The 12,736-nt window shown below is 35.7% G+C and overlaps 1 protein-coding gene across 4 annotated transcripts in view; it reads left to right on the top strand.

Annotated features, from left to right (window-relative positions):
• Positions 1-12,736, top strand: part of ATL1 (atlastin GTPase 1) — an 84,390-nt gene that overhangs the window by 34,872 nt on the left and 36,782 nt on the right. For all 4 annotated transcript variants that reach the window (XM_046654765.1, XM_046654766.1, XM_046654767.1 and 1 more), the window contains one exon: positions 12,209-12,456. In XM_046654765.1, the coding sequence (XP_046510721.1) occupies positions 12,209-12,456 (248 nt within the window). The remainder of the gene's footprint in view (positions 1-12,208; positions 12,457-12,736) is intronic.

Below are 12,736 nucleotides of genomic sequence, written 5' to 3'. Positions count from 1 at the left end.
TTGTGCTATGTGGGACACCCCCTCAGCATGGTCTGATGAGCAATGCTGAGTCTGTGCTCAGGATCTGAACTGGCAAAACCCTGGGCCACCGAAGCGGAGCGCATGGACTTAACCGTGACTTGGCGACGGGGCTGGCCCTTTGTTTGTCCTTTTATCAGTTGATAGATATCTGGGCTGTCTCTTATCTAAATATTTTTATCTGTAAATGTTGATAACCATAAATATATGTATAGATTGATGGTAATGACAGGTTTCAGATAGGAAGCCTTTTTTAGCTAGATGAGATACAAACTAATAACTATAAATTTATAAATATTCCACAGATTCATTCTATCCTATCATTCATTGTACTATTTAATAACAAGTTATTTCCGTATTTTTAAAAGTTTCCTTACCAAAAAGGAATATTTAATATAGTGTTTTGCCTACATTGTAATGAGACTTCTTCCGAAGACCCTCTCACCGTTATGTAGTCGTGACTCAGATACTTGTTTTGTTTTACAGTATACTTATGTCACACTTAATATATAATCTTTCTCCTCTTCGTTAAGTCCATATGTAACTCTTCAAAGGCCTTGAACACATAAGTTAAAAGTTCAGAGTTGTCTATCTCATCCACAGCTGTATACAAAGGCAGAGTATGTAATCATATACAAACACCCATTGAAGTCTTTCCTCCTCCTCTCACTCCCGATTTCCACTCTGTCCCAATCCTTTCAGATCCGTGTGTGTCTTGCTCTGCCTGATCTGGCCCCTTGTAACCTTCTGAACTTGCTCCATCTGTACTATACTCCTTGCTGTTCCTCAAACATGCCAAACATACTCTCCTACGTGCTTTTTTCCCAGTAATAGCATACTATACACACTGTTTTCTACCTTGAGTTATTTTTTGTAATATATTTTGGCAGTTGTTTCAAATGAACTTTCTTATTCTACCTTATATTTCATAATTGATGAACAATAGTTTATTAGTCAGCCCCTGTTGATGGGCATTTATAGTGCTTCTGGTATTTTGGATGTATATGAGTATATCTGCAGGGTGAATTATTTGAAATAGCATTGCTGGGTTAGGAAGTATGTGCATTTGTATTTTTGATAATTATTTGTCAAATTGCTGCGCAAAGATGCTATATCCATTTTAATTCCCACCTGCAGTGCCCGGGGATACAGATTCACATCCTGACCAATGAAAGGAAATATCACACTTCTGATCTTTGTAAATTTGATATATAAACAAAATATTAGTATATTTTTTCATTTTTTATTTGCATGAGAATGAATATCTTTCCATATTTGTGGAACCATTTGGTATTGTGTTTTTTGTCAGTTGCTTGTTTGTGTCCTTTGCCCCCTTTTCCTATTTCACATTTAGGTCTAAGATTTATTCAGAATCGATTTTTATTTATGGTGAGAGCTAGGGGTGAAGGTTCATCTTTTCCCCCACATGAATATCCAGTTGACTTAGCATCATTTATTGAAAAGATCATCCTTTCTTCATTTATTGCAGTGGCACATTTGTTGTAAGTCAGGTGATTATGTATGTGTAGATCTGTTTCTGAAATCTCTAGTCTTGTCTGTTTGTCTACTTGTCTGTCCTGTGACAATGTCACTTGTCTTAATTACTGTAGATTTTAAATATCTATGGGTGTCTGTTAGTGTAAATCCCCCAACTCTCGTCTTCTTTAGGATTGTCTTTGTTATTCTTGGCTCTCTGCCTTTCCATGTGAGCTTGTTAATCTGTATAAGAAGGATTATTACAAGATTGAAATAAATTTGTTAATTTGTACAAGAGAGATTGCTGAGAATTTGATTGGTATTATAACCAATCTATGGATCAATGGAAAGTATTGATTTATATAGTCTTCTAGTCTGAGAACATATGTATACTTCTTTCAGTTATGTTTGGTATTTTTCTGTAGAATTCTTAAATATCTTTCATTGGATTTCAGTGGTGCATCGGAGGCAGCTCATACTGGTTCATGAGAGCTGATCAGGTGCATCTCTCCCAGCTGCACATTCAGTGAGTCACATTCGTAGGTTGAAATGGGCCATTGTAGTAGTATTTATATCACAAAAATTGGCAAATGCTGCAAATCAGGATTTTTTCCACACCTACCCTCTGCTAAGAGCTGGTTGTTAAATATTTACCAGCATATCACTTAGATGTATTACTAGATCTATCAGGTTTATAATGATATCTAAATGGTATTTTTATTATTAAAAAAATTAAGGTATAATATATATGTATACAGTAAAATTCATGTGTTTATTTTTCATCCATGTATTTTCCTTGGTGAAGTGTTGAGTCAAATCTTTTACTCATTTTTTAATTGGGTTATTTATTTCATTATTATCGAGTTTTGAGAGTTCTTTATAAATTCTTTATACAAATCCTTTATCAGATATATGATAGGCAAGTATTTTTTCCAAGTCTATGGCTTATCTTTTCATTGTTTTAACATGTCTTTTAAAGAGTAGATGTTCTTAATTTGGTGAAGTCTAATTTATACTTTTTTTATGGGTGCTATGGTCTGAACGTTTGTGTCTCCCCAAAATTCATCTGTCGAAATCCTAATGCCCAATTAATGAGGCCTTTGGGAAGTGCTTAGGTCAAGAGAGTAGAGCCCTCATTAATGGGATTAGTTCTTTTATAAAGAGACCCCACAGAACTCCCTAGCCCCTTCCACCATGTGAGGAGTCTGTGATTTGGGAGAGGGTCCTTACCTGACCAGGGTGGCACCCTGATCTTGGACTTCCAGCCTCCAGAACTGTGAAAAATAAATTTCTGTTGTTTACCAGCTACCCAGTCTGTGGGTATTTTGTTATAGCAGCCCAAACAGACTAAGACAATGGGTCATGCTTTAAGCATTATATCTAGGAAAGCATTGCCTAATCCAAGGTCATAAAGACTTTCTTCTGTGTTTTCTTCCAAGCATTTTATAGTTTTAGGTTTTACCTTTAGATTTATGATCCATTTTGAGTTAATATTTTATATAGAGTGTGATATATTGAGGTTTATTTTTTTGTGTACAGATATCCAATTGTTCCAGCACCATTTGTTGTGAAGACTCTTCTTTCTCCATTGAATTGCTTTAGCACCTTTGTCACAAATCAGTTGACCATCCAAGAGAAATGAAAACATACATCAATAGAAAAACTTGTACATAAATGTTCACAACAGCTTTATTCATTATTACCTAAAAGTGGAAACAACCCAAATGCCTCTCAACTGATGAACAGATAAACAAAATGTGATATGTCCATAAAATAGAATATTATTTGGCCATAAGAGGAATGAAGTGCCAATACATACTACAACATGGATGAACTTTATGCTAAGTGAAAGAAGACAGTCAGAAAAGACTGCATGTTTTATGATTCCATTTACATTAAATGTCCAGAACAGGCAAACCTCTAGTAAAACTAGTGATTGCGCAGGGCTAGAGGTGGGTAAGGGAGAATGACTGCTAAAGGGTATGGATATTTTTGGGGGTGATCAAAATGTCATAAAACTAATCATAGTGATGGTTACACAACTCTGCAACTATACTAAAATCCATCAAATGGAGTTTGATGTTAAATGGGTGAATTATATCCCAGTTAAACTCTTACCAAAAAATTGACCAAGAAAAAATCGATTGACTATATATTGGTGTTTTTTGAAATTTCATTTTGTGATTGTTTGTTGCAAGAATACAAAAATAAAATAAAATTTAAAAATCAAGCTCGTATCCAGAAGCTTTGCTAAATTCACTCTCATCTGTGTATTCTTTTGGATTTTCTATGTACACAATCCTGTCATCTGTGGATAATGATATTTGATTTCTTGTTGCCATTTTACTTTTTATTTATTTTTCTTGCCTTATTGCACTTGCTAAGACTTCCAGTATAATGCTGATTAGAAGTAGTGATAGTTGATATCCATGTCAGATTCCTGATTTCAGGGAAAACTTTCAGCGTTTCAACAGTAAGTATAATATTAGCTGTATTTGTAGATACCATTTATCAAATCAAGGAATTTTCCTTTTATTCCTAATTTGCTGAGAGTCTTTTTTTAATCAGAAATGAGTGTTGCATTTTCATACATGCTTTTATGCATCTATTGAAATTATCATGTTTTTCTCTTTTATTTAATGTAGTCAGTTACATTAATTGACTTTTTTTAAAAAAGATTGGCCCTGAGCTAACATCTATTGCCAATCTTCTCTTTTCTTTTTCCTTCTTCTCCCCAAAGCCCCCCAATAGTTGTATATTCCAGTTGTCCCTCTAGTTATTCTACATATGATGCCACCTCAGCATGGTTTGATGAGTGGTGCTGGGTCCACGCCCAGGATCCGAACCGGCCCGAACCCTGGGCCACCAAAGCAGAATGCGTGAACTTCATGACTCAGCCACGGGGCCAGCTCCTTAATTGACTTTTGAATGTTAAACTTACCTTGAATTCCTATAATAAACACCATGTAGTTGTGATGTATTATATTTTTTATCTCTGGATTTGATTTGCTATGTATTTTTTAAAACTTTTGAACTTTTGAATTTGTCTTTTTGAGGGACACTGGCCTTTAGTTGTCCTTTTTGAAATGTCCTTGTCAGTGTTTGGTATCAGAGTTATTCTGATATCATAAAATAAGTTGAGAATGATCCCTCATTTTCTGTTCTCTAGAGGAGTTGGTGGAAGGTGGCTGTTATTTTTTCTCTAAATATTTGGAAGAATTCACCGGGGAGAACAACTGAGCCTGAAATTGTTTCTGTTTGCTTTTTTTCCATAAAGGCTTTAAAGTATGAATTTAACTTATTTTAAAAATATAAGATAGTTCATATTTTCTATTTATTCTTGTTTTTTTATAAATGGTGTTTTTCTTTGAATTTGTCCATTTCATCAAAATTATAAGATTTATTGGCATAAAATTATTCATAATATCCTCATTATCTTTTAAATATCTGTAGGATCTACAGTGATATCCCTTTTTCATGTCTAGTATTGGTAATTTTGTGGTTTTTTCTCTTCTGTTTTCTTTGATTAAGCATAGATTATTAAATTAACCTTGTTGATCTTCTCTATTTCTAGTTCATTGATTTCTGATATGATCTTTATTATTTCCTACCTTTTCATTTCTTTGCATTTAATTTGCTGTTCTTTTTCTCACTTCTTGAGATGGATATTAGATTATGATTTTTCAAATGTCTTTTCTAGTAAATGCATTTCAATGTGTAAATTTCCTCTAAGCAATTTCTGGTATGTTATATTTTCAGTATTTCTGTCGAATAAGATACTACATGCTAACATATTGTTTCTAATTGTTTATGTGAGACGAGTCAAAATAGCAAGATCAATAATAATTAGAAGATAAGACTGCTTGCCCTGCTCTATATAACATCTTTTCATAAAGCTATTTTAAGATTGTATAGTATTGCTGCCTCAGTTTGTAGGTAGACAAATTGATGACTGGATCAGAACATTCATTAGATCATTTAGTTTACAACATTTGCTAATTTCCATTATGATTTCTTTTTTTGCCCATAGATTATTTAGAAATTTATTGCTTAATATACAAACACGTAGGAATTTTCTAAATATCTTCTTGTTTATTGAATTCTAGTTTAATTTCTATATTGTCAGAGAACATATTTTGCATTATTTTAATACTTTGAAGTTTGATGAGATCTGATTTATGAACCAGTACATGATCTCTTTGGTAAATGTCCCATATGAACTTTAAAAGAATGTGTGATTCTGCAATTATTAGTTGTCAGAGCAATCAGCTTGGCTAATAATACCGTTCAAATCTTCTATATCTTTACTTACTTTTTGTCTGGAATTTTAGAAAATGGAGAAAAATTCCTAGAAAAATACAATGTATTAAAAGTTTCTCAAGAAGGAATGCAAAACCTTTTCAGTACTAATGTAACTATAGCATCATAAGTATTAATGAAATTGAGGTAGCAGTTAAGAATCATCTCACAAAGAAAACATTAGGCACAGACAGTTTTACAGGCAAGTTCTACCAAAATTTCAAAGAACTATTCACTCTAATATTTTAGTACAAACTCTTTCTGAGGATAGAAAAGGAAGAATTTGCTAATTCATTTTATAAAGCAAATGTAACTTTGATAATAAAACCAGCCAAAGACAAAATGAGAAAGGAAAATCACAGACTCAACTCATTATGAATATAGATGCCCGATTCCTAAACAAAATTTTAGCAAACTGAATCCAAAAATATATAAATAAGATACTGCACCCTGAGAATGTTAGATTCATACAAAAATGCAAAGATACATTACTCACTACATTAACAGATTAGAGGTGAAAAACATCGTGTCAGTAGAAGCAGAAAAGACATTTGATGAAACTCATTTCCCATTTATGATTTTTAAAACCTCATAGTAAACTAGAAGTAGAAGAGAACTTCCTTAATCTGATAAGATAAAGTGTATGTACCAAACCAGACCAATCTATGACAAATATGCCCTCAAATATTGGAAACATTCACATCAGGAAGTTGTGCCCACTGACATCAGAAATTATGTCCACTGTTACTTCCATTCAGCATTATATTGAATGTCCAATAATAGAAGTAAGAGAAAAGAAATACATAAGGATTAAAAAGGTGGAAATAAAACTGTCGTTATTTGTGGAAATTATTTCTATTTCTACGTTAAAGAAACTCAAAAGTATCTACACAAAGTTTACAGGAAATAATAGTTTAACAAGTGTTCCCATATGAGATTAATATTTTAAGGTCAATTACATTTCTTTAGCCAAGCAACAATTATAAAACATTATTAAAACAACAACAAAGAAACCAGTTATAGTTAACAACAAAAACTAAGATATTAGCAATAAATGTAACAAACCTCCTCTCCCCACCACCGCAAATTATAAAAACTATGTTAAAGGGGATTAAAGGCCAAAAATAGATGGAGAGATATCTTCTGTTTATGGATTGGAAGACAGTACATAACAGTATTGATGCCTTCCAAATTGGTCTATAAATATTTAATGTAACTTCAAAAAATTCAACTAACATATTGATTCTGATATTTATATGGAAAGAGTCAAAATAGCGAAGACTAATAATAATTAGAATAAGAGAGGCTGGCCATACTGTATGTGATAACTTTTTATAAAGCTATTTTGCTTAAGATAGTGTACTGATATAGACAAATTGGTGAATGGATTAGAATTGAGAGCTCAGAAACCAAGTTATACATATATACATACATACATTATATACGTACATATATGTATTACAATATACATATATCTAAAATATGTATACATATAAAACATGAATATACACATATAACATATGTGAGTGTGTATATGCAGACAATAGCCAGCCCTGCTGATTTAGTGGTTACGATTTGGAACTCGCACCACGTGACCCAGGTTTGTTTCCCGGTCAGGGCACCACACCACCTGTCTGTCAGTTCTCATACTGTGGCAGCTGTGTGCTGCTGTGAAGCTGAAAGCTATGCCACTGGGATTTCAAATACCAGCAGGGTCACCCATGGTGGACAGGTTTCAGTGGAGCTTCCAGACTAGACAGATTAGGAAAAAGGACCTGGCCACCCGCTTCTGAAAAAATTGGCCATGAAAATCCTATGAACAGCAGTGGAGCATTGTCTGATAGAGTGCTGGAAGGTGAGAGAATGGCACAAAAAGACCGGACAGGGTTCCCCTCTGCTGTCCATAGGGTCGCTAACAACAACGAATGTGTATATACATGTGTGTATAACTCTTATTTATGACAAAGATCACGTGGCAGACCACTTGGAAGATGGGGCTTTGATAAATGGAAATTTTGGTACTTATACAGAAAAAGTCAAATTGGATTTCTGTCTTCTTGTACAAATATCAACTACTGATGGATTAAGAACTTAAATATCTCAAGCAAAACTTAAAAACTAAAAGGATATATATGAATGCCTTTCATATCTTATGTCAGGAATAATTTCTTAAATATGACATACAAAATGCTAATCATAAAATAAATTAATAATAAAATCTATTACATTAAATGAGTTACTCTTCATCAATAATAGCTTAAGGAAAGAAAAAGCAAGCTCTAAACCAGAAGATTGTTGCCATACACATAACTAACAAAGGACTAGCCTTAAAACATATAAAGAACACTACGCATCAGTAAGGAAAAGGCAACCTGATAGAAAAATGAGCAGAAGGCATGTGCTCACCTCATTAGCATTTAGAGAAATGTGTATCAAGACCCCAGTGAGAGACCATTTTATACCTATGCAACTGACAAAAATTAAGAAGTCAGAGAAAACCAAGTGTCAGAAAGGATACAGATCAATAGGATGTCTAATAAATTGCTGCAAGTGGATGGGGAGTGAAAAATTGTTACAGCTACTTAGAAAAACATTTTTTGCATTGTATTGTAAAGTTGAATATTTGAAAAAATTACAACCCAGGAATTCCGTTCAGATTGCCTCTTCCATTTATGTAATTTGCTGCAAACAATCTTAGAGAATTATTTCAGTCTAGAAAATTATGATCTAGTTTTCGGCTCCAAAGATGTTTTTCCATCCAAAATATTATGTCTATCTGGGGTCCCTGATTCCCCTGAGTTGTGTACTCAGATCATAACTATCCCAGAGGCAGAGTCTTCATCAAAGAAAATGTATGCTTGTCATCCTCAAAAAGGCCTCTGTGTGAGGCTGAAATTAGGTGGGCTGGCAGTACTGGAATCAAATTTGAATAGGTAGTAATAAATAATAGCAGTATTAATAGCAGTCACCATCGGTCAGCACACAGTTTGACAGACTCTTTGGTTTTCGTTTAATGACATTACTTCATTCATCGTCACAAAGCCTCTCTGACGTGGGCACAATTTTTGATCCCCTTTTTCAGATGGAGGATAGTAAGCCAATTTCCACAACTTCATATACATGCAAGTTGTAAAGTGGGATTTAAACAAAGACTCTCTGACTCCAGCATATGGCAATATAGAAGCTATTATCTTTTCAATATAAAATCAATTTTTCTTAACTTTGCAGAGAGAACAACTCTGATTCCTGGCCATAGGCAATGGTTCTGTTATCTCCAGATGCTTTGTACTGTTGTTCAGAAAGTATTGGTGTGTGTCTCTGTCTGGCTGCACGCCCAGCTGGGTGAGCAGTGCGGGATAAGTTGCGGAGAGACCAAAGAAAAGACCTGGAGACAGCGAACGAGACATACAGGTTTTTTGGGGGTTACTTGCAGGGAGGTCCAATGGCAGCTGGCTGGACAGCAGTGTGCACCCGCAATCGCAGGCAGGAGGGGTTTTCCTATATAAGCAGGGGACACAAAGCCTATGTGCTTGCCAGGAGGCTGTCCTTGGTACCACCGGCGTTCCCAGGAACAGTCGCTCACATGGAGGGGCTCTCTGTCTCTTTAAGACAGGATATTCTTTAAGTGAGATAAGGTAAGATCTGGGCTGGCCAGGCCCTGGGTTGTTACAAGTCCCTGCAGCTGGGTGTCCTGCCCAGAGGGAGCCAGAAGGACATGTGGTTGTAATGGGCTTGTGGGCTTTTGCTGAGCAAGCAAGGCCCAGGCCGCATAGTCTCCATTAGTGAAGAGCTAGAATTATGTGTTAGATTTGCAATATTTCAATAGCACTACCTTATAGATGAACAGCAATGTATATAGATATAGTATGTGATCTGAAGCCTCATTTAAAATTATGCCAAGAGATAGGATTGCCTTGTTTTTCTCTCATTATAAGACTGCTTATCAAATAGACATAATGAAAGAGGTCTATTTAAATATATTTTCAAAAATTTAGATGAAAGGTTAAGAGGCCAGTTTGTCTTAAAATTAATATTACTAAGGGTTGATTTGAGGCTAGGCCATATATCTGATCTGAGGAATTAATTGGTATGTGTTTTGACTTTCTGTTCTTCTGATACAAAGCAAATGAGCTCATTTATGTGTTGTTTAATAGTTGGTTTCCACTAAAGAAACAGAATATTATAGTAGAAAGGTCTGGGATGAAAGTTTAGGTACCTGGGATCTAATCCCAAATTGACAGTTACTATGTGAACTTGGATATATCACTTCCTAGTGGGTGGGTTCTTGGGAAAGTTACTTAATCCAATTCTTAATTTCCTCGTGTGTCAAAAATACAGATAATAATAAATACCTTGCTGTAATATTAAAAGGAATAAACAAATAACACAAGAAAACATCTATGGTAGATTGCCTGATATAGAAATTCCATTTTATTTTCAAGGTCAGCTCCATCTTTGGCTTTAGTTTTCTAAGTCTATAATAATACTAATAGCATTTACCATGTACCAGCCACTGTTGTGTGTGTGTTCCATGCATATGTTAACTCACCACAACCTTATGAGGCAGACACAGAGAGGCTAAACAACTTGCCTCAGGAAACTCAGCTAAGAAATGGGGAAGCCTAGATTCAAACCTCAGCAGTCTTGCTCCAGAGCCTGTGTTTTTAACCCTGCGCTGTACTGCCTTTCTAAAGGAAGGGGTTGTAGGCTATATCAGTTATTTATTGGCTGTTATGCTGAATAATAAACACTCACAAAACCTCAGGGGCATAGAACAATAAGCATTTATTGATCCCATGTTGAAATAGTTGTTAGGCATCTCTGTGGATCTTGGCTGGGCTCCCTCACATGGCTGGGTGGTGGCTTGCTGCGGGGCTTGGTTGTAACTGGGCCGTTTGCCTCTGCTGGAGTGTCTCATCCTGCAGCAGACTAGTCTGGGAATGTTCTTGTGGTGAATGGCACAGGCAAAAGAGCAAAATGGAAACACACAAGTGCTTTTTCAAGCCTGTGCTGTGTCACCTCTGCTAAAGCAAATCACATGGCTGACCCCAGAGTCAGAGGGGGAGGACATTACAAAGTTGCATTACAAGGGCAGTGGATATAAGAACGTGTCGCTTGATGCATTAGAGTTGTTTTGTAATACACCACAAATGCCAAGAGCTAGGGTTCTAAAATTCTTGTATATTGAAGATGAGTTCTAAAAGTTGACCTCTGTCAAAAATAGCATTTCTGACAATTAAATGGAAAACTCAGAAAACATGCATATGCATACACAATCACACTCACACACAAATTTTTAGTAAATAGGCAGAAACTTTTTCCAGGAACACTTGGTTCCATCTGTGATCCCCAGGTGGTGGTGATGATGATAGCTAACCTTAATGAGGTCACTACGTGCCAGGCACTGTTCTCAGCACTTTACACGCAGTAACTCCCTTAATCCCTACAACACCGCCAGTAAATAGGTACTATTAGCAGTTTCCATTTTACAGATGAAGAAACTGAGAGATTTAGTAATTTCCCGGGGTCACCCAGCTTTTTTGTAAGATCCCCACATAAAGTAATTTTCAAAAGTTTATTATTTTTTTACTGAATTAATGTCCATACCTCTCTTGCCATGGATTTGAAGGGCCTCTGTAATCTGGCCCTACCTGATTTAATCATCTGTAACTTCCATTGCTACAAGGTATAATGTTAGATTTTGTAGATGGGATGCATGTGTCGCAGGGAGCTGAACTAGGTGCTTTAGAGATTTTTTCCAGTTTTGAGAATATAGTCGTGTGTCGTTTAACAACAGGGATACGTTCTAAGAAATGTGTCCTTAAGTGATTTTGTCATTGTGTGAACATCACAGAGTGACTTACACACACCTAGATTGTACAGCCTACTACGCACCAGGCTCTTTGGTACTAATCTCAGGGGAACACTGTCGTGTATGTGGTCTGTTGGTGACTGAGACATCATTATGCGACATATGACTGGATGTGATTTTGAGTACCTCTTTGCATTTCCTCTTATGTATGTTTGGCTTTAAAAAGTGTCGCAAGGATCCTTCAGGTGAGTAACTAAACTTATTTCTAGGGGATGAAGAAAGTGTGAACTAGGCCGTTTTCTTCCTCTGCTCCAAAAGCAGAGTGCTTTGCTTTGATTTTCCTTCTCGTTCAGCAGACAGTGATCTCTGCACTACTTAGAGCTTTCTTGAAAACGAAGTTCTATTTGATTCAGTCACATGATCAGAAAGACAAGATGTAAATCTTTTTGAAATATGTGTAAATAACATTAATATATGTCTTCAAAATGAGCATTTCTGATTCCACTGTGCTCCTGTTTCAGATGTTTGAGAGTTGAGAGTTACATACACATTTCTTGGTGTTTTGAGATGATTAGCTAAACAAATTGCTGTTTTATTCAATAGGTGGGTTTTCAGAAAAGACATATGAATGGAGCTCAGAAGAGGAGGAGCCAGTGAAAAAGGCAGGACCAGTCCAAGTCCTCATTGTCAAAGATGACCATTCCTTTGAGTTAGATGAAACTGCACTAAATCGGATCCTTCTCTCAGAGGCTGTCAGGGACAAGGAGGTTGTTGCTGTGTCTGTCGCTGGAGCATTTAGAAAAGGAAAGTCATTCCTGATGGACTTCATGTTGAGATACATGTACAGCCAGGTATGTAGGAGGGGCTTGAAAAAGTTTTACTTTTTGTTTGCTTCTGTCACTGTTTTTATTCAGTAGTGTCCAGTATTTCCATTTCCATTATTATGTGCCCTAAATATGAGGTGGTTAAAAAACGTTATGATATAACCGTTCCAACTTTGGTGCTTTGGGCACCAAACTACATAGGCCACTTTTGCCTGAAGCCACTTTTGCCCAAATCTTACCAAGTATATCTCGCTGTTATCCCAGAAAGTGCTCTCAGAGTTCTCATTTGAGACAACAGTGTGGCACA

Source organism: Equus quagga, chromosome 2, assembly GCF_021613505.1.
Source record: "Equus quagga isolate Etosha38 chromosome 2, UCLA_HA_Equagga_1.0, whole genome shotgun sequence".
NCBI classification, from domain to species: Eukaryota; Metazoa; Chordata; class Mammalia; order Perissodactyla; family Equidae; genus Equus; species Equus quagga.
Note: the sequence above shows the minus strand (reverse complement) of the source record. Positions and strands in the feature narration are given on the sequence as shown.